General features: G+C 42.8%; 1 protein-coding gene across 3 annotated transcripts in view; it reads right to left on the reverse strand.

Annotated features, from left to right (window-relative positions):
* The window catches only part of LOC106577124 (attractin-like protein 1), a 355,235-nt gene that overhangs the window by 249,022 nt on the left and 87,183 nt on the right, over nucleotides 1-19,030 (reverse strand). For 2 of the 3 annotated variants that reach the window (XM_014154875.2, XM_014154874.2), the window contains exons 13-15: nucleotides 8,103-8,221; nucleotides 7,767-7,883; nucleotides 7,469-7,601 (exon numbers count right to left, since the gene is read on the reverse strand). In XM_014154875.2, coding sequence (XP_014010350.1) covers nucleotides 7,469-7,601; nucleotides 7,767-7,883; nucleotides 8,103-8,221 — 369 coding nt within the window. The remainder of the gene's footprint in view (nucleotides 1-7,468; nucleotides 7,602-7,766; nucleotides 7,884-8,102; nucleotides 8,222-19,030) is intronic. The other variant, XM_014154877.2, reaches the window with a different exon arrangement.

A 19,030-nucleotide genomic window follows, 5' to 3' on the forward strand; every position in this document is an offset into this window, starting at 1 on the left:
CAAACATCTCCAATCCAAAATAAAATCTTGAAATCGGCTTTATATTTCGCAACAAAGCCTCCTTCACTCACGCCGCCAAACTTACCCTAGTAAAACTGACTATCCTACCGATCCTCGACTTTGGCGATGTCATCTACAAAATAGCTTCCAATACTCTACATTTTACATTTACATTTTAGTCATTTAGCAGACGCTCTTATCAAGAGCGACTTACAGTAGTGAATACATACATTTCATTTCATTTCATGCATTTTGTTTTTGTACTGGCCCCCCGTGGGAATCGAACCCACAACCCTGGCGTTGCACACACCTTGCTGGCGTTGCAAACACCATGCTCTACCAACTGAGCCACAGGGAAGACTCTACTCAGCAAACTGGATGCAGTCTATCACAGTGCCATCCGTTTTGTTACCAAAGCCCCTTATACCACCCACCACTGCGACCTGTATGCTCTAGTTGGCTGGCCCTCGCTACATATTCGCCGCCAGACCCACTGGCTCCAGGTCATCTATAAGTCTATGCTAGGTAAAGCTCCGCCTTACCTCAGCTCACTGGTCACAATAACAACACCGACCCGTAGCACGCGCACCAGTAGGTAAATCTCACTGGTCATCCCCAAAGCCAGCACCCCCTTTAGCTGCCTTTCCTTCCAGTTCTCTGCTGCCAGTGACTGGAACGAATTGCAAAAATCTGAAGCTGGAGACTTACATTTCCCTCACTAACTTTAAACATCAGCTATCTGAGCAGCTTACCGGTCACTGCAGCTGTACATAGTCCATCTGTAAATAGCCCACGCAATCTACCTACCTCATTCCCATATTGTTTTTATTTACTTTTCTGCTCTTTTGCACACCAGTATCACTACTTGCACATCATCATCTGCTCATCTATCACTCCAGTGTTAATCTGCTAAATTGTAATTACTTTGCTACTATGGCCGATATATTGCCTTACCTCACGCCATTTGCACACACTGTATATAGTCTTTCTTTTTTTCTATTGTGTTATTGACTGTACGCTTGTTTATTCCATGTGTGACTCTGTGTTGTTGTTTGTGTCGCACTACTTTGCTTTATCTTGGCCAGGTCGCAGTTCTCAACTAGCTTACCTGGTTCAACGAAGGTGAAATAAATAAAAATACCCCCCCACCCCCCCACACACACACACACATACAGTTGAAGTCAGAAGTTTACATACACCTTAGCCAAATACATTTAAACTCAGTTTTTCACAATTCCTGACATTTAATCCTCGTAAGAATTCCCTGTCTTAGGTCAGTTAGGATCACCACCTTATTTTAAGAATGTGAAATGTCAGAATAATAGTAGAGAGAATGATTTATTTCAGCTTTTATTTATTTCATCCCATTCCCAGTGGGCCAAAAGTTAACATACACTTAATTAGTATTTGGTAGCGTTGCCTATAAATTGTTTCACTTGGGTCAAATGTTTCAGGTAGCCTTCCACAAGCTTTGTGGAAGGCAATTTTTATATGGGATTGAGGTCAGGGCTTTGTGATGGCCACTCCAATACCTTGACTTTGTTGTCCTTAAGCCATTTTGCTACAACTTTGGAAGTATGCCTGGGGTCATTGTCCATTTGGAAGACCCATTTGCGACCAAGTTTTAACTTCCTGACTGATGTCTTGAGATGTTGCTTCAATATATCTACATAATTCTCATGATGCCATCTATTTTGTGAAGTGCACCAGTCCCTCCTGCAGCAAAGCACCCCCATAACATGATGCTGCCACCCCCGTGTTTCACGGTTGGGATGGTGTTCTTCAGCTTGCAAGCCTCCCCCTTTTTCCTCCAAACATAACGATGGTCATTACGGCCAAACAGTTCTATTTTTGTTTCATCAGACCAGAGAACATTTCTCCAAAAAGTATGATCTTTGTCCCCATGTGCAGTTGCAAACCGTAATCTGGCTTTTTTAATGGCGGTTTTGGAGCAGTGGCTTCTTCCTTGCTGAGCGGCCTTTCAGGATATGTCGATATAGGACTCATTTTACAGTGGATATAGATACTTTTGTACCCGTTTCCTCCAGCATCTTCACAAGATCCTTTGCTGTTGTTCTGGGATTGATTTGCACTTTTCGCACCAAAGTACGTTCATCTCTAGGAGACGGAACGTGTCTCGTTCCTAAGCGGTATGACGGCTGCGTGGTCCCATGGTGTTTATACTTGCATACTATTGTTTGTTCAGATGAACGTGGTACCTTCAGGCATTTGGAAATTGCTCCCAAGGATTAACCAGACTTGTGGAGGTCTACCATTTTTTTCTGAGGTCTTAGCTGATTTCTTTTGATTTTCCCATGATGTCAAAAAAGAGCCACTGAGTTTGAAGGTAGGCCTTCAAATACATCCACAGGTACACCTCCAATTGACTCAAATTATGTCAATTAGCCTATCAGAAGCTTCTAAAACAATGACATCATTTTCGGGAATTTTACAAGCTATTTAAAGGCATAGTCAACTTAGTGTATGTAAACTTCTGTCCCACTGGAATTATGATACAGTGAATTATAAGTGAAATAATCTGTCTGTAAACAATTGTTGGAAAAATTACTTGTGTTATGCACAAAGTAGATGTCCTAACCGACTTGCCAAAACTATAGTTTGTTAACAAGAAATTTGTGGAGTGGTTGAAAAACGAGTTTTAATGACTCCAACCTAAGTTTATGTAAACTTCCGACATCAACTATACATGTGGAGATCATCCATTCACCCACACCGCATCTCACAAAGACACGGCGGTTGTAATCAAAAATCTCCAATTTGGGCTCCAGACCAAAGGACAAATTTCCACCAGTCTAATGTCCATTGCTCGTGTTTCTTGGCCCAAGCAAGTCTCTTATTATTATTGGTGTCCTTTAGTAGTGGTTTCTATTCGACCATGAAGGCCTGATTCACAGTCTCCTCTGAACAGTTGATGTTGAGTTGTGTCTGTTACCTGAACTCTGTGAAGAATTTATTTGGGCAGCAATATTTGATGCTGGTAACTCTAATGAACTTATCCTGTGTAGCAGAGGTAACTCTGGGTCTTCCATTCGTGTAGAGGTCCTCATGAGAGCCAGTTTCATCATAGTGCTTTGCTGGTTTTTGTGACTGCACTTGAAGAAACTTTTAAAGTTCTTGAAATGTTCCATATTGACTGACATTCATGTCTTAAAGTCATGATGGGCTGTCATATCTCTTTGCTTATTTGAGCTGTTCTTGACATAATTTGGACTTGTTTTTTTACCAAATAGGGCTATCTTCTGTATACCATCCCGACCTTGTCACAAAATTGATTGTCTGAAACGCATTAACCTCTATGGGCTAGGTGGGACGCTAGCGTGCCACCCGTGGTGCACTCCATCAACAGCAGGTGCATTTCAAGAGCGGCAAATTTGAATCCAAATAAATGTCAAAATTCAAATTTTTCAAACATACAACTATTTTACACCCTTTGAAAGATAAACATCTCCTTAATCTAACCACGTTTTACGATTTCAAAAAGGTTTTACGGCGAAAGCATAAATTTAGAGTATGTTAGGACAGTACATTTACAAGAGTTGTGTGTAATGTTTTGTCAAGTCAAAGACAGGGTCACCAAAACCATAAAACCAGCTAAAATGATGCACTAACCTTTTACAATCTCCATCAGATGACACTCCTAGGACATTATGTTAGACAATGCATGCATTTTTAGTTCTATCAAGTTCATATTTATATCCAAAAACAGCGTTTTACTATGGCATTGATGTTGAGGAAATCGTTTCCCTCCAATAACCGGCAGTCAAGTCAGCGTCACAAATTAAATAATTAAAATTAGAAAACATTGGTAAAATATTATATTGTCATTTAAAGAATTATAGATTTACATCTCTTGAACGCAATCAACTTGCCAGATTTAAAAATAACCTTACTGGGAAATCACACTTTGCAATAATCTGAGCACTGCGCCCAGAAAAATACGCGTTGCGATACAGACTAGACGTCATGTTGGGGAGATCTAAAATCGAAAATACTATGTAAATAATCCATTACCTTTGATTCTCTTCATCAGATGTCACTTCCAGGTATCACAGGTCCATAACGAATGTAGTTTTGTTCAAAAAAGCTCATCATTTATGTCCAAAAATCTCCGTCTTGTTAGCACATGATCTAAGCCAGCCGGACTTCTCGTCATGAACGAGGGGAAAAAATATATTTACGTTCGTTCAAACATGTCAAACGTTGTATAGCATAAATCATTAGGGCCTTTTTTAACCAGAACATGAATAATATTCAAGGTGGACGAATGCATACTCTTTTATAACGTATTGGAACGAGGGTACCCAACATGAACTCGCGCGCCAGGTGTCTAATGGGACATCATCGTTCCATGGCTCTTGTTCGGTCAGATCTCCCTCCAGAAGACTCAAAACACTTTGTAAAGGCTGGTGACATCTAGTGGAAGCAATAGGAAGTGCCAAAATATTCCTCAGCCCCTGTGTTTTTCAATGGGATAGGTTTAAAGGTAATACAACACATCAGGTATCCACTTCCTGTCAGAAAATGTCTCAGGGTTTTGCCTGCCAAATGAGTTCTGTTATACTCACAGACACCATTCAAACAGTTTTAGAAACTTTAGAGTGTTTTCTATCCATATATAATAAGTATATGCATATTCTAGTTACTGGGTAGGATTAGTAACCAGATTAAATCGGGTACATTTTTTTTATCCAGACGTGCAAATGCTGCCCCCTAGCCCTAACAGGTTAAGGAAAGAAATTCCACAAATGAACTTTTAACAAGGCACACCTGTGCACACCATTCCAGGTGACTACCTCATGAAGCTGGCAGGTTGCCTAGTGGTTAGAGCGTTGGACTAGTAACCGAAAGGTTGCAAGATCTAATCCCTGAGCTGACAAGGTAAAAATCTGTCGTTCTGCCCCTGAACAAGGCAGTTAACCCACTATAGATAGGCAGTCATTGAAAAGAAGAATTTGTTCTTAACTGACTTGCCTAGTTAAATAAAGGTAAAACATTTTTTTTAAAGAAGCTGGTTGAGAGAATACCTAAACTGTGCAAAGCTGTCATCTAGGCAAAGGGAAGCTACTTTGAAGAATCTCAAATATTAAATATAGTTTGATTTGATTAACACTTTTTTGGTTACTACATGATTCCATGTGTTAATACATCGTTTTGATGTCTTCACTATTATTCTACAATGTAGAAAATAGTACAAATAAAGAAAAAAAAACCTGGAATGAGTAGGTGTGCTAAAACTTTTGACCGGTAGTGTCATGATGTTGGCCTGTGGGTAAGGTTTATGACCCCCCCCCCATAAATACCTTTCTCCCTTCCCATCTCTTACTGACCCTACTGAAGGACTGCTGTCCTGTTAAATATAGAGAGTCTGGGAACATCAAACAAATGGGGAAAGGAACCATATTTTGGTAATAAAACCAGTTGGAAATATGCTTGATAACGTAATGAGTATGTATGTCAGTTCGCTTGTCATCTGAGACATTATGACTGATGACAGGACGACATAAACGGTACCTGAGAAAGTATACACTCTCTAGTTATCAGAGTAACATGGAATTGTTATGCAATTGAAATGTTTGATATTGAAATTGTTTGTTAGGAGATTAAATGTAATTTTAGCTTCCAAATGAGAGAATTGGGTTTTCATAAGGAAAGTGCCCTGCTTGATCAGTGGCCCACCCCTGTGAAGAGAGACAGGGGTTATAAACGATGAAACACCTCCTTCCCCCTCTCCACTATATAAGCCTTTGACGAAAAGATAACCATGTTGTTCCAGCACGTGAGGTCTGCAGCCTCTACGTTAGGACACACATGTCAAGGACAGAACTAAGCCAACCTCGGCGTGAGCTTTGGTGGCGAATGGTATGAACTTTGAGCTTATTCACTACAGAAGTGATACTTCCTAGCCGCTGTAGACGTGGGCTAGGAAAGGACGGACGACGGATCCAGTCTAACAGACGGACGAAGATACCACCACGTATCCAATTTACCACCAGAGACATTCTTAAGAGTTTACAGGAAGATCTGTTCGCCAACCCGGCCAGCATCTACGACCAATCTACCGAAGCGCAGCTCAGAGTAAATATTTATTGCATTTTCCTTTTCCAAATGGGCGGTAATTTAGAATGCATAAGATAATGTATTTACGATAGCATAGCTGCTGTTTCTGTGTTCCTAAATCTTCCCGCTCTTTCATTCAAGCCCAACCCCCTTTCCTTTGTGTAACCAGCCATCATGTATGACATCATTGGTATTCGGTGTATTTGTAATTCTGTGTGATTAGTTTAGGTATTTAGTAAATAAATAATTAAACCCAATTTTGCATTGCTGATTCAACTTGTTAGCCAGGGTTCGTGAAGATAACCAAGAATTTACAACTTTCATTATGAGACTGAAAATAAGACAAGGGTTAATATTGACTGCTATCGATGTAAAATATTACAAAGTATTTTAAGAGTTTATTCGGAAGATAACGGCTCTATAAACGTTCTTCCGTGGTGCCCCGACTTTCTAGTTAATTACATTTACATGATTTGCTTAATCAGGTAATATTAATTACAGAGAAATCATTTTATAAGTTAGCATGTCATATCACTTAATCCGGCATAGCCAAAGACACGACAGTAGTGTGTGTGTGTGTGTGTGTGTGTGTACACACAGGGAAGACATCATCGGACAATCTCAACGCTTTGCGTTACAGGGAAGACATCCTCCTTCCCTCACGTAGTACCCTTCCTGCAGGCTCATCCTGACATGACCCTCCAGCATGACAATGTCACCAGCCATACTGCTAGTTCTGTGCATGATTTCCTGCAAGACAGGAATGTCAGTGTTCTGCCATGGCCAGCAAAGAGCCCGGATCTCAATCCCATTGTGCACGTCTGGGACCTGTTGGATCGGAGCGTGAGGGCTAGGGCCATTCCCCCAAGAAATGTCCGGGAACTTGCAGGTGCCTTGGTGGAAGAGTGGGGTAACATCTCACAGCAAGAACCGGCAAATCTGGTGCAGTCCATGAGCAGGAGATGCACTGCAGTACTTAATGCAGCTGGTGGCCACACCAGATACTGACTGTTACTTTTGATTTTGACCCCCCCTTTGTTCAGGGACACATTATTCAATTTCTGTTAGTCACATGTCTGTGGAACTTGTTCAGTTTATGTCTCAGTTGTTGCTGAAAATAAACGCAGTTGACAGTGAGAGGACGTTTCTTTTTTTGCTGAGTTTAGAATCGTGAGAACCGCAATACGCATCGTATCAGCACCTAAGTATTGTGATAATATCGTATTGTAAGGTCCCAGGCAAGTCCCAGCCCTAGTTAATAATGCATCAAACATTGGCACAAGTTCTCCAAACAATCAAACTTGCTTATAGCTGTCAAACAGGTAGTCAGCTGAGTTCTTGCTTGTTTGGAGATTTTGGAAGACATTTGCGTGTGTGTGTTCTTTCTCACCAGGGATGGCATGGCACTCCTGTTGCTGGAGCTCCCATTGACAGTTGAGGTTGAGGGAGCAGCTCTTACAGTTGACCAGCTTGCTGCAGATCTGTTCATTCCTCACATGGCATTTGGTGAAGTTCCTCACAGACTGGGAAGAAAGAATACAAGTAACAAACGTCAACGTTGTTATTATTATAGTGAATTTGCTTCACAGTATTGGGGTAATGTAAAGCTGCAATTTGTGCTTTGGCAGAACAGAAAAGGATGGTTTGACATTAATAGCAAAGCCCCTGCAACAGTATGGAATACCCACATGTCCCATCCTCTTGGCCCCTTGCTTCCACACAGAGAGCTGGTGATCAGACAGCATGGAAGGGGGAGGGGCCAGGGACAGAGGACCTCTATGCTGCTGCGCTAGCTCCAGGGTCAGCTACAGACACACATAGAGGAGACAGCAGGGGCAAGCATTAGGCTAACTGACACTGTTAGCCAAGCAGGGGAGATAATAATGACTTGGCTACAACAACAGTTAAGTGGTGACGTATGAGAAGGCAAGCTTAAGCTACCTGACTATTCATGCTGTATAATTTATTGACTGCTTTAGCTGTGATTGTGCCGTTTCACTTCCGCCCCCTGTAGGCAGACTCACCACAGTGCAGTTGTTGGAGGCAGAGATGCACTTCTTGTCTTCACACCACTGGCAGCCGTTGGTGTTGGCTGTGCAGCTGACGCAGTCGGAGAACCTGTAGCATCTCTCGGCTGCACTGTCTGGGGGGGGGGGGGGGGGGCGACAACACACAGTTTAACAACGGAAGTTAGTCTCGATACAGACAGTTTTACAAGGGAACAGAGTTCCCTGAGTTTCCTGCTGACAGAGAACCTAGTCAGCAGGAGAGTTCATGTTCAAGATCAGTGGTGACCATAGCAGAACAGAGACTGGGCCGAGACAGGGAATCTTGAGGACAGAGGACAGTCAGAGAAACAATACTAGTAAACAGCATAGTGACTCAATCAAAAAATAAAATAGGTTTGACACGCAAATGTCCCCTGCAATACCACCTTATCAGCAAGAAAACAGAAAGGTAGATGGGTCTAGCTCTATGCCTATCATTTCTACTGGCCCTTGTAGAGCCACTTACCCTGCATGCCAGCAGCCAACTACAAATGACTGACTGAACGATTAGACAAGGACAGAGGATAAACAGTGTGATAATCTGTCATCAATTAAAACGTCATTTCATTAATCACCGATCCAATTCACCAGTGATAACGCTCTAAAACCACCCTATAATTATGATTATGATCTTAACCTCGGGTTTGCTCACAGATAAAAACACAATACATGTGTTTCCGTGTCAGTGTATTTTCAGCATAATGGTAATTGCCTCCGAATGGAATAATTGTGTTGGTCCTGACCTTTTGTTCCCACGATTATGTACACAGGCTTTAAGAGAAATCAAACAGAATTATTATTACTTTCCTGGAGGATGATGATTCATACAGTACAAGAGATAGGTAAGGAACCAGAGTTTTATGTGAAATGTGATTTGGCTTCATCATGGACGACTCAACTATACAGCATGTATCCATTAGTCAGGAAAGAGCGGCGCTGGGATGTGTGGCATCCATTTTATGGGCTCCTGATCAATTATGTTATTTTGTGTATTTCTTTTTGGACATAATGTTTCTGCCATTGTTTCCTATGACCGAAAAGAGCACCTGGAAATCAGAACAGAGATTTGGATGAAGAATTCTACTTCAATGAATCCACAGCGACGAGTAAATAAACCTCCTCTACCCTCTGTTCCATTGGCGAACGTACAATCACTGGAGAACAAACTGGACGAGATCCATTCGAGACTATCCTATCAACTGGACGTGAAGATCTGTAATATCCTGTGCTTCAGAGTCGTGGCTGAACGGGGACATGGTTAATATAAATCTAGCTGGTTTTTCTATGCATCCGCAGGACAGAACCACAGCGTCTCGTAAACTCAAGGGCAGGTGTGTGTCTCTTTGTTAACAAAGTCTGGTGCACACTCTCCAATATTTAGGAAGTTTTGAGGTTCTGCTCACCTGAGTTAAAATACCTCATAAAAAGCTGTAGATTACACTGACCACAAATAAACACAAAATGTGAAGTGTTGGTCCTATGTTTCATGAGCTGAAATAAGACACCAGAATTTTTCCCATATGCACAATAATCATATTTCTCTCAAATGTTGTGCAACAATGTGTTTACATCCCTGTTAGTGAGCATTTCTCCATTGCCAAAATAATCTATCCACCTGACAGGGTGGCATATAAATAAGCTGATTAAACATCATGATCCTTACACAGGTGCACCTTGCTGGGGACAATAAAAGGCCACTCTAATATGTGCAGTTGTGTCACACAACGTCACAGATGTCAAGTTTTGAGGGAGCGTTAAATTGGCATGCTGACTGCATGAATGTCAACTAGAGCTGTTGCTTAGTTCTAGAGCAGTGGTTCCCATACATTTATTAAACATAAGACTAAGTGTGAGTTTTTGTCACAACCCGTGAGAAGTGACAAAGAGCCCTTATAGGACCAGGGCACAAATAATAATCAATAACTTTGCACTTTATTTAGCCATCTTACGTATAAAACCTTATTTGTTAATTGAAAATTGTGAATAACTCGCCACAGGTTAATGAGAAGGGTGTGCTTGAAAGGATGCACATAACTCTGCAATTTTGGGTTGTATTGGAGAGAGTCTCAGTCTTAAATAATTTCCCACACACAGCCTGTGCCTATATTTAGTTGTCATGCTAGTGAGGGCCGAGAATCCACTCGCACATAGGTGCGTGGTTGCAAAGAGCATCAGTATCTTAACAGCGCAATTTGCCAAGGCAGGATAATCTGAGCACAGCCCTATCTAGAAATCTGGCAGTGGCTTCTGATTAAATTACATTTTCACAGAACCGCTTGTTGCAATTTCGATGAGGCTCTCTTGTTCAGATATTGGTAAGTGGACTGGAGGCAGGGCATGAAAAGGATAACGAATCCAGTTGTTTATGTCATCCGTTTCGGGAAAGTACCTGCATAATTGTGCACCCAAACTCAGCTCAGGTGCTTCGCTTAGATATCACACAATGTTTTGACATTGTCCCATTAGACACCGAGCCAAAATCGTACTAAGAGTATGCATTCGTCCACCTTGAATATTATTCATGTTCTGGTTAAAAAGGCCCTAATGATTTATGCTATACAACGTTTGACATGTTTGAACGAACGGAAATATATTTTTTCCCCTCGTTCATGACGAAGTCCGGCTGGCTTACATCATGTGCTAACGAGACGGAGATTTTTGGACATAAATGATGAGCTTTTTTTGAACAAAACTACATTCGTTATGGACCTGTGATACCTGGAAGTGACATCTGATGAAGAGAATCAAAGGTAATGGATTATTTACATAGTATTTTCGATTTTAGATCTCCCCAACATGACGTCTAGTCTGTATCGCAACGCGTATTTTTCTGGGCGCAGTGCTCAGATTATTGCAAAGTGTGATTTCCCAGTAAGGTTATTTTTAAATCTGGCAAGTTGATTGAGTTCAAGAGATGTAAATCTATAATTCTTTAAATGACAATATAATATTTTACCAATGTTTTCTAATTTTAATTATTTAATTTGTGACGCTGACTTGACTGCCGGTTATTGGAGGGAAACGATTTCCTCAACATCAATGCCATAGTAAAACGCTGTTTTTGGATATAAATATGAACTTGATAGAACTAAAAATGCATGCATTGTCTAACATAATGTCCTAGGAGTGTCATCTGATGGAGATTGTAAAAGGTTAGTGCATCATTTTAGCTGGTTTTATGGTTTTGGTGACCCTGTCTTTGACTTGACAAAACATTACACACAACTCTTGTAAATGTACTGTCCTAACATACTCTAAATTTATGCTTTCGCCGTAAAACCTTTTTGAAATCGTAAAACGTGGTTAGATTAAGGAGATGTTTATCTTTCAAATGGTGTAAAATAGTTGTATTTTTGAAAAATTTGAATTTTGACATTTATTTGGATTCAAATTTGCCGCTCTTGAAATGCACCTGCTGTTGATGGAGTGCACCACGGGTGGCACGCTAGCGTCCCACCTAGCCCCAAGAGGTTAATCATAGCCTCAATTTTGTCCCGCACATTGAATATAGTTGAGGAGAGTCCCTGTAATCCTAGATTCAGATCATTCAGGCGAGATAAAACATCACCCAGATAGGCCAGTCGTGTGAGAAACTAGTCATCATGCAAGCGGTCAGACAAGTGAAAATTATGATCAGTAAAGAAAACTTTAAGCTTGTCTCTCAATTCAAAAAAACTTGCCAAACTTGCCAAAACTTGCCCCTTGATAACCAGCGCAATTCTGTATGTTGTAAAAGCGTTACATGGTCGCTGCATAATGCAGAAAATACACGAGTGTTCAGGGGCCTTGCTTTAAGAAAGTTAACCATTTTCACTGTGGTGTCCAAAACATCTTTCAAGCTGTCAGGCATTCCCTTGGCAGCAAGAGCCTCTCGGTGGATGCTGCAGTGTACCCAAGTGGCGTCGGGAGCAACTGCTTGCACGTGCGTTACCACTCCACTATGTCTCCCGGTCATGGCTTGTGCGCCAACAGTACAAATATCAACACATCTTGACCACCAAAGTCCATTTGATGTCACAAAGCTGTCCAGTACTAAAGGCTCGAGCTGCCGCTTTCAAGGAGAGGGACACTAATCCGGACGCTTATAAGAAATCCCGCTACACCCTTCGACGAACCATCAAACAGGAAAAGCTTCAATACAGGACCCCTTACAATCCTACTTCACCGGCTGACACTCATCGGATGTGGCAGGGCTTGCAAACTATCTCGGGTTACAAAGGTAAACCCAGCCACTAGCTGTGCAGTGACACGAGCCTACTATACGAGCTAAATGTCTTGCATGCTTGCTTCGAAGCAAACCACACTGAACTATGTGTGAGAGAACAAGCTGTTCCGGACGACTGTGTAATCACACTCTACGTAGCCGATGTGAGAATGACCTTTAAACAGGTTAAGATCCCCAAGGCCGCAAGGCCAGACAAATTACCAGGATGTATACTGCGCTGACCACCTGGCAAGCGTCTTCACTGACATTTTCAACCAATCCCTGACCCAGTCTTTAATACCTATGCTTCAAGCAGACCACCATAGACCCTGTGCCCAAGATCATCAAGGTAACCTGTCTAAATGACTATCGCCCTAGTGCTCACACCCAATGTCACAGGAAGGCCAAAAAGATCAAAGGAAAGCAACCACCTGGGCCACTGCATGTTCACCCCGCTATTATCCAGAAGGCAAGGTCAGTACAGGTGCATCAAAGCTGGGACAGAGACTGAAAAACAGCTTCTATCTCAAAGCCATCAGACTGTTAAACAGCCATCACTAACAGAGAGGCTGCTGCCTACATAGAGACTTGAAATCATTGGCCACTTTAAATAATGCCACTTTAATAATGTTTACACATCTTACATTCCTCATCTTACATGTATATACCGTATTCTATACTATTCTACAGTATCTTAGTCTATGCCGCTCTGACATTGCTCGCCCATATAATTATATATTCTTAATTCCATTCCTTTATTGGATTTATGTGTATTGGGTACATGTTGTGAAATGGTTAGATATTACTTGTTCGATATTGCTGCACTGTCGGAACTAGGGTTGCACATTTTGGGGAATACTCAGAGGTGGAAACTTTCCGTCGGAATTAACGGGAATATATGGGAATTAACGGAAATATATGCAAATTAATATCATTTAAATGTAGATGTTTTTTGCATTGGATATCTTTACCATAACATATGGAGACAGAAACAAACATTTTACCTTAACATAAGTAGACAATTGCAAATAATTAAATCATTCCAATAGAAATGAAAATAAAAAAATATATTTACAAATTGAACTTCAATTAAATGAGTTGACTCTTCACATGGGATGTTTTCACTGAACAACAAAAGAAAGGGAATATTGAATGATCCCCAATGATCCATCGCATCTCCAAAAAACGTTTTCAACATACAGTACATCTGTGAAATGATAGTCTAGAAACTAAAGCTTTGGTTGTCTTCCTCTCAGGCTTCCATGTCTTCTCCGTGGACATCCTCCACCTCTTGAACATCAGACTCTGAGGCCTCATCTTCACTGTCACTTTCCAACCTTGTTGCGGATGGCTCGTTGTCAGGTTCAAAAAGCCTCAAATTTGCCCGGATGGCCACCAGTTTTTCAACCCTTGTATCGGTCAGCCTGTTTACGTGCTTTGGTGTGTGTGCTCCCAAACAAGGACCAGTTGCGCTCTGAGGCGGCTGATGTTGGTGGGATTTGGATATTTTAAAAATGGTGCCAGAAGAAATGGCAGCAGTTTTACGGGCGCCCAACCAACTGTGCTATTATGTGGGTTTTCTTTGCATTATTTGTAACTTATTTTGTACATAATGTTTCTGCAACCATATCTTACGGCAAAAAAGAGCTTCTGGATATCAGGACAGCGATCACTCACCTCGAATTAGACAAAGATTTTTTCTACAACAAAGACGACGCACAAGACATTCTCAAAACACCCCACAGGTCCGACATCCCCGTTATTTGCAAGAGGAAGCGACGCAGGTACAAAGGACAAAGAGCCGGATGCCTGGTCAAGACCCGGCGAAGGCGACTGGGAAAGCTGCCGTTACCATCAATACTACTCGCCAACGTGCAATCATTGGACAATAAATTAGACGAGGTACGATCACGAATATCCTACCAACGGGACATCAAAAACTGTAATATCCTATGTTTCACGGAATCGTGGCTGAATGACGACATGGATATTCCGCTAGCGGGACATACGCTGCACCGGCAAGATAGAACAGCGCACTCTGGTAAGACGAGGGGGGCGGTCTGTGCATATTTGTAAACAACAGCTGGTGCACGAAATCTAAGGAAGTCTCTAGATTTTGCTCGCATGAAGTAGAGTATATTGTGATAAATTGCAGGCCACACTACTTGCCTAGAGAGTTTTCAGCTATACTTTTTGTGGCTGTTTATTTACCACCACAGACAGATGCTGGCACTAAGACCGCACTCAGTCAGCTGTATAAGGAAATAAGCAAATAGGAAACCCCTCACCCAGAGAAGGCACTCCTAGTGGCCGGAGACTTTAATGCAGGGAAACTTAAATCAGTTCTATCAAATCTCTATCAACATGTTAAATGTGCAACCAGAGGGAAAAAAATTCTAGATCACCTGTACTCCACACAGAGACACGTACAAAGCTCTCCCTCGCCCTCCATTTGGTAAATCCGATGACAACTCTATCCTCCCGATTCCTGCTTACAAGCAAAAATTAAAGCAGGAAGCACCAGTGACTCGGGTCTATAAAAAAGTGGTCAGATGAAGCAGATGCTAAACTACAGGACTGTTTTGCTATAACAGACTGGAACATGTTCCGGGATTCTTCTGATGGCATTGAGGAGTACACCACATCAGTCACTGGCTTTATCAATAAGTGCATCGAGGACGTCATCCCCACAGTGACTGTACGTACATACCTCAAGCAGAAGCCATAGATTACAGGCAACATTCGCACTGAGCTAAAGGGTAGAGCTGCCGCATTCAAGGTGCGGGACTCTAACCCGGAAGCTCACAAGAAATCCTGCTAAGCCCTGCGACGAACCATCAAACAGGCAAAGCGTCAATACAGGACTAAGATTGAATCATACTACACCGGCTTCGACGCTCGTCTTATGTGGAAGGGCTTGCAAACTATTACAGACTACAAAGGGAAGCACAGCTGCGAGCTGCCCAGTGACACGAGCCTAACAGACGAGCTATATCACTTCTATGCTCGCTTCGAGGCAAGCAACACTGAGGCATGCATGTGAGCATCAGCTGTTCCGGACTGTGTGATCACGCTCTCCGTAGCCGACAGGGGTGCTTGCTCAGTCCCCTCATGTACTCCCTGTTCACCCACGACTGCATGGCGTGGCACGACTCCAACACCATCATTAAGTTTGCATATGACACAACAGTGGTAGGCCTGATCACCGACAACAACGAGACAGCCTATAGGGAGGAGGGCCAGGTCTCTGACGTGTGGTGCCAGAATAACAACCTATCCCTCAACGTAGCCAAGACAAAGGAGATGATTGTGGACTACAGGAAAAGGACGACCGAGCACGCCCCCATTCTCATCGACGGGGCTGTAGTGGAGCAGGTTGAGAGCTTCAAGTTCCTCGTGTCCACAACAAACTAGAATGGTCCAAACACACCAAGACAGTCGTGAAGAGGGCACGAGAAAGCCTATTTCCCCCTCAGGAAAGTAAAAATATTTGGCATGAGTCCTGAGATCCTCAAAAGGTTCTACAGCTGCAATATCGAGAGCATCCTGACTGGTTGCATCACTGCCTGGTGCGGCAATTGCTCGGCCTCTGACTGCAAGGCACTACAGAGGGTAGTGCGTACGGCCCAGTACATCACTGGGGCTAAGCTGCCTGCCATCCAGAACCTCTACACCAGGCGGTGTCAGAGGAAGGCCGTAAAAATTGTCAAAGACCCCAGCCACCCCAGTCATAGACTCTTCTCTCTACTACCGCATGGCAAGCGGTACCGGAGTGCCAAGTCTAGGACAAATAGGCTTCTCAACAGTTTTTACCCCTAAGCCATAAGACTCCTGAACAGGTAACCAAATGGCTACCCGGATTATTTGCATTGTGTGCCCCCCATGTACATACTACCTCAATCAGCCTGACTAACCGGTGTCTGTATGTAGCCTCGCTACTTTTATAGCCTGTCTTTTTACTGTTGTTTTATTTCTTTACTTACCCATTGTTCACCTAACACCTTTTTTGCACTATTGGTTAGAGCCTGTAAGTAAGCATTTCACTGTAAGGTCTACCACGGTTGTATTCGGCGCGCGTGACAAATAAACTTTGATTTGATGATGATGATGAGGGAGGCAACAGGGGAAAGAGCCTCAGATCCACAAAGTCCTTTCCACCAGCTGGCTGATGAGATATGTTGGCACAACTGCCATATTGCATCTCCATCCCAAACCCCTTGCTTAGAGGTGTACTTCGCCAGACTGCCAAGAACCTTGCCCTCATCCAGGCCAAGGTGGCGAGACATGGTAGTGATGATACCATAGGCCCTGTTAATCTCTGCACCAGACAGGATGCTCTTGCCAGCATACTTGGGGCCCAACATGTACGCTGCGGTGTGTATGGGCTTCAGGCAGAAGTCTTCATGCTTTTTGATGTATTTCAGAACTGCAGTTTCCTCTGCTTGGAGCAACAGTGAAGTGGGCAGGGCAGTACAGATTTCTTCTCTTACATTTGCAAGCAGAGTCTCAACATCAGACAGGATGGCATTGCCTCCCTCAATCCATGCAATGGCTACTGCTATAGGTTTCAGGAGTTTCAGGCTGCTGAATACTCTCTCCCAAAATATATAATCCAGGAGGATCCTCTTGATGGGCATGTCCATATCAGCAGACTGATTTCCTGGGAGAGACTCCTTCCCCTCCAGGAGACTGTCAAACATGATGACAACACCACCCCAACGGGTGTTGCTGGGCAGCTTCAATGTGATGCTCTTATTCTTCTCACTTTGCTTGGTGAGGTAGATTGCTGCCATAACTTGATGACCCTTCACATACCTAACCATTTCCCTGGCTCTCTTGTAGAGTGTATCCATTGTTTTAAGTGCCATGATGTCCTTGAGGAGCAGATTCAATGCATGAGCAGCACAGCCAATGGGTGTGATGTGAGGGTAGGACTCCTCCACTTTAGACCAAGCAGCCGTCATGTTCGCAGAATTGCCTCTAACCAGTGGAAATACCTCCTGTGGTCCAAGGTCATTGATGACTGCCTTCAGCTCATCTGCAATGCAGAGACTGGTGTGTCTGTTGTCCCTTGTATCTGTGCTCTTGTAGAATACTAGTTGAGGGGTGGAGATGATGTAGTTAATTATTCCTTGCCCACGAACATTCAACCACCCATCAGAGATGATTGCAATAGTCTGCTTTCTCTATGATTTGCTTGACCTTCACTTGAACTCTGCATCCAGAAAAAGAGTAGATAAAGCATGTCTGGTTGGAGGGGTGTATGCTGGGCAAAGAACATTCAGAAATCTCTTCCATTACACATTGCCTGTGAGCATCAGAGGTGAATCAGTTGCATACACAGCTCGAGCAAGACATTCATCAGCATTTCTCTGACTACGTTCCTCCATTGAGTGATTCCAGGAGGACCATGAGCTGTTGCTATCGATAAGGTGTCTGATTCATCATTTTCACCTCGAATAGAAGTAGAGGGACTTTTGTCAGAGGTTGCTTGTTGTGAGCGCTGAGGGAACTTTATGCACTTGGCCAGATGATTCTGCATCTTTGTTGCATTCTTCACAGAAGATTTTGCATAGTATTTGCGAATGTACACAGCGTTTCCTTCTACATTAGCTGCAGTGAAATGTCTCCACACATTTTCCTGTAAAGTTTAGAAAAAGAAAAATGTTAAAAAAAAACATATTCAATTCCTTGTACAGATAAATGGTAGAAAAAACTAACTAGCAGAAATTGTTAACAAGTTAGAAATGATTTAAACACACACACTTTGCTGTAGGCCACTACTATTCACCCCACCCAGTATTGTAATCAAAACTTACCAGAAAGCATGTAGTCCTTGGCTCAGAGACAGTGTAGTGGTGTGGGCTCAATAGCATCTCATTAGTGTGCAAGATCTTGAGAATCAGCTGTACATGTGATGGAGTGCACTGCACATGTGATGGAAGAATGCACTGTGCATGCAGAGGGTTGTAATTCCATTGAATTAGGGATAGTTTAACCAAAATATGCCACAAGACCTAGAATTGCCTTATGTGTATCCCACAAAAAAGATTCACTGTTGTAAGCAATTGTTTTTGATGAATTTAAGCAAAATTCCAGGACTTAACTTCCCATGGAAAATTACCGACCCTTTCCAACCCCAGTCGGAACTAGAAGCACAAGCATTTCGCTACACCTGCAATAACATCTGCTAAACACGTGTATGTGACCACGCGATTTGATTTGTAGCTATGAAATCGTTTATAAGGGGGTTCATGGCTCACATCAACACTATCATCCCAGACACCCTGGAACCACTCAAATGTGCATACCGCCCCAACAGTTCCACAGATGACGCATTCTCTATTACACTCCACACGGCCCTTTCACACTTTGACAAAAGGAACACCTACGTGAGAATACTGTTCATTGACTACAAAGATTTGGCATGGGCCCTCAGATCCTCAAAAAGTTCTACAGCTGCACCGTCGAGAGCTTCTTGACAGGCGGCATCACCACGCAAGGTGCTACAGAGGTAGTGCATACAGCCCAGTACATCACTGGGGCCGAACTCCCTTCCATCCAGGGCCTCTATACCAGGCGGTGTCAGAGGAAGCCCCCAAAAATTGTTAAAAAGACTCCAGCCACCCAAGCCACAGACTTTCTCTCTGCTATCACACGGCAAGCGGTAACAATGCACCAAGTCTGGAACCAACACAAC

This window comes from Salmo salar, chromosome ssa18 (genome assembly GCF_905237065.1).
Source record: "Salmo salar chromosome ssa18, Ssal_v3.1, whole genome shotgun sequence".
Classification (NCBI taxonomy): domain Eukaryota; kingdom Metazoa; phylum Chordata; class Actinopteri; order Salmoniformes; family Salmonidae; genus Salmo; species Salmo salar.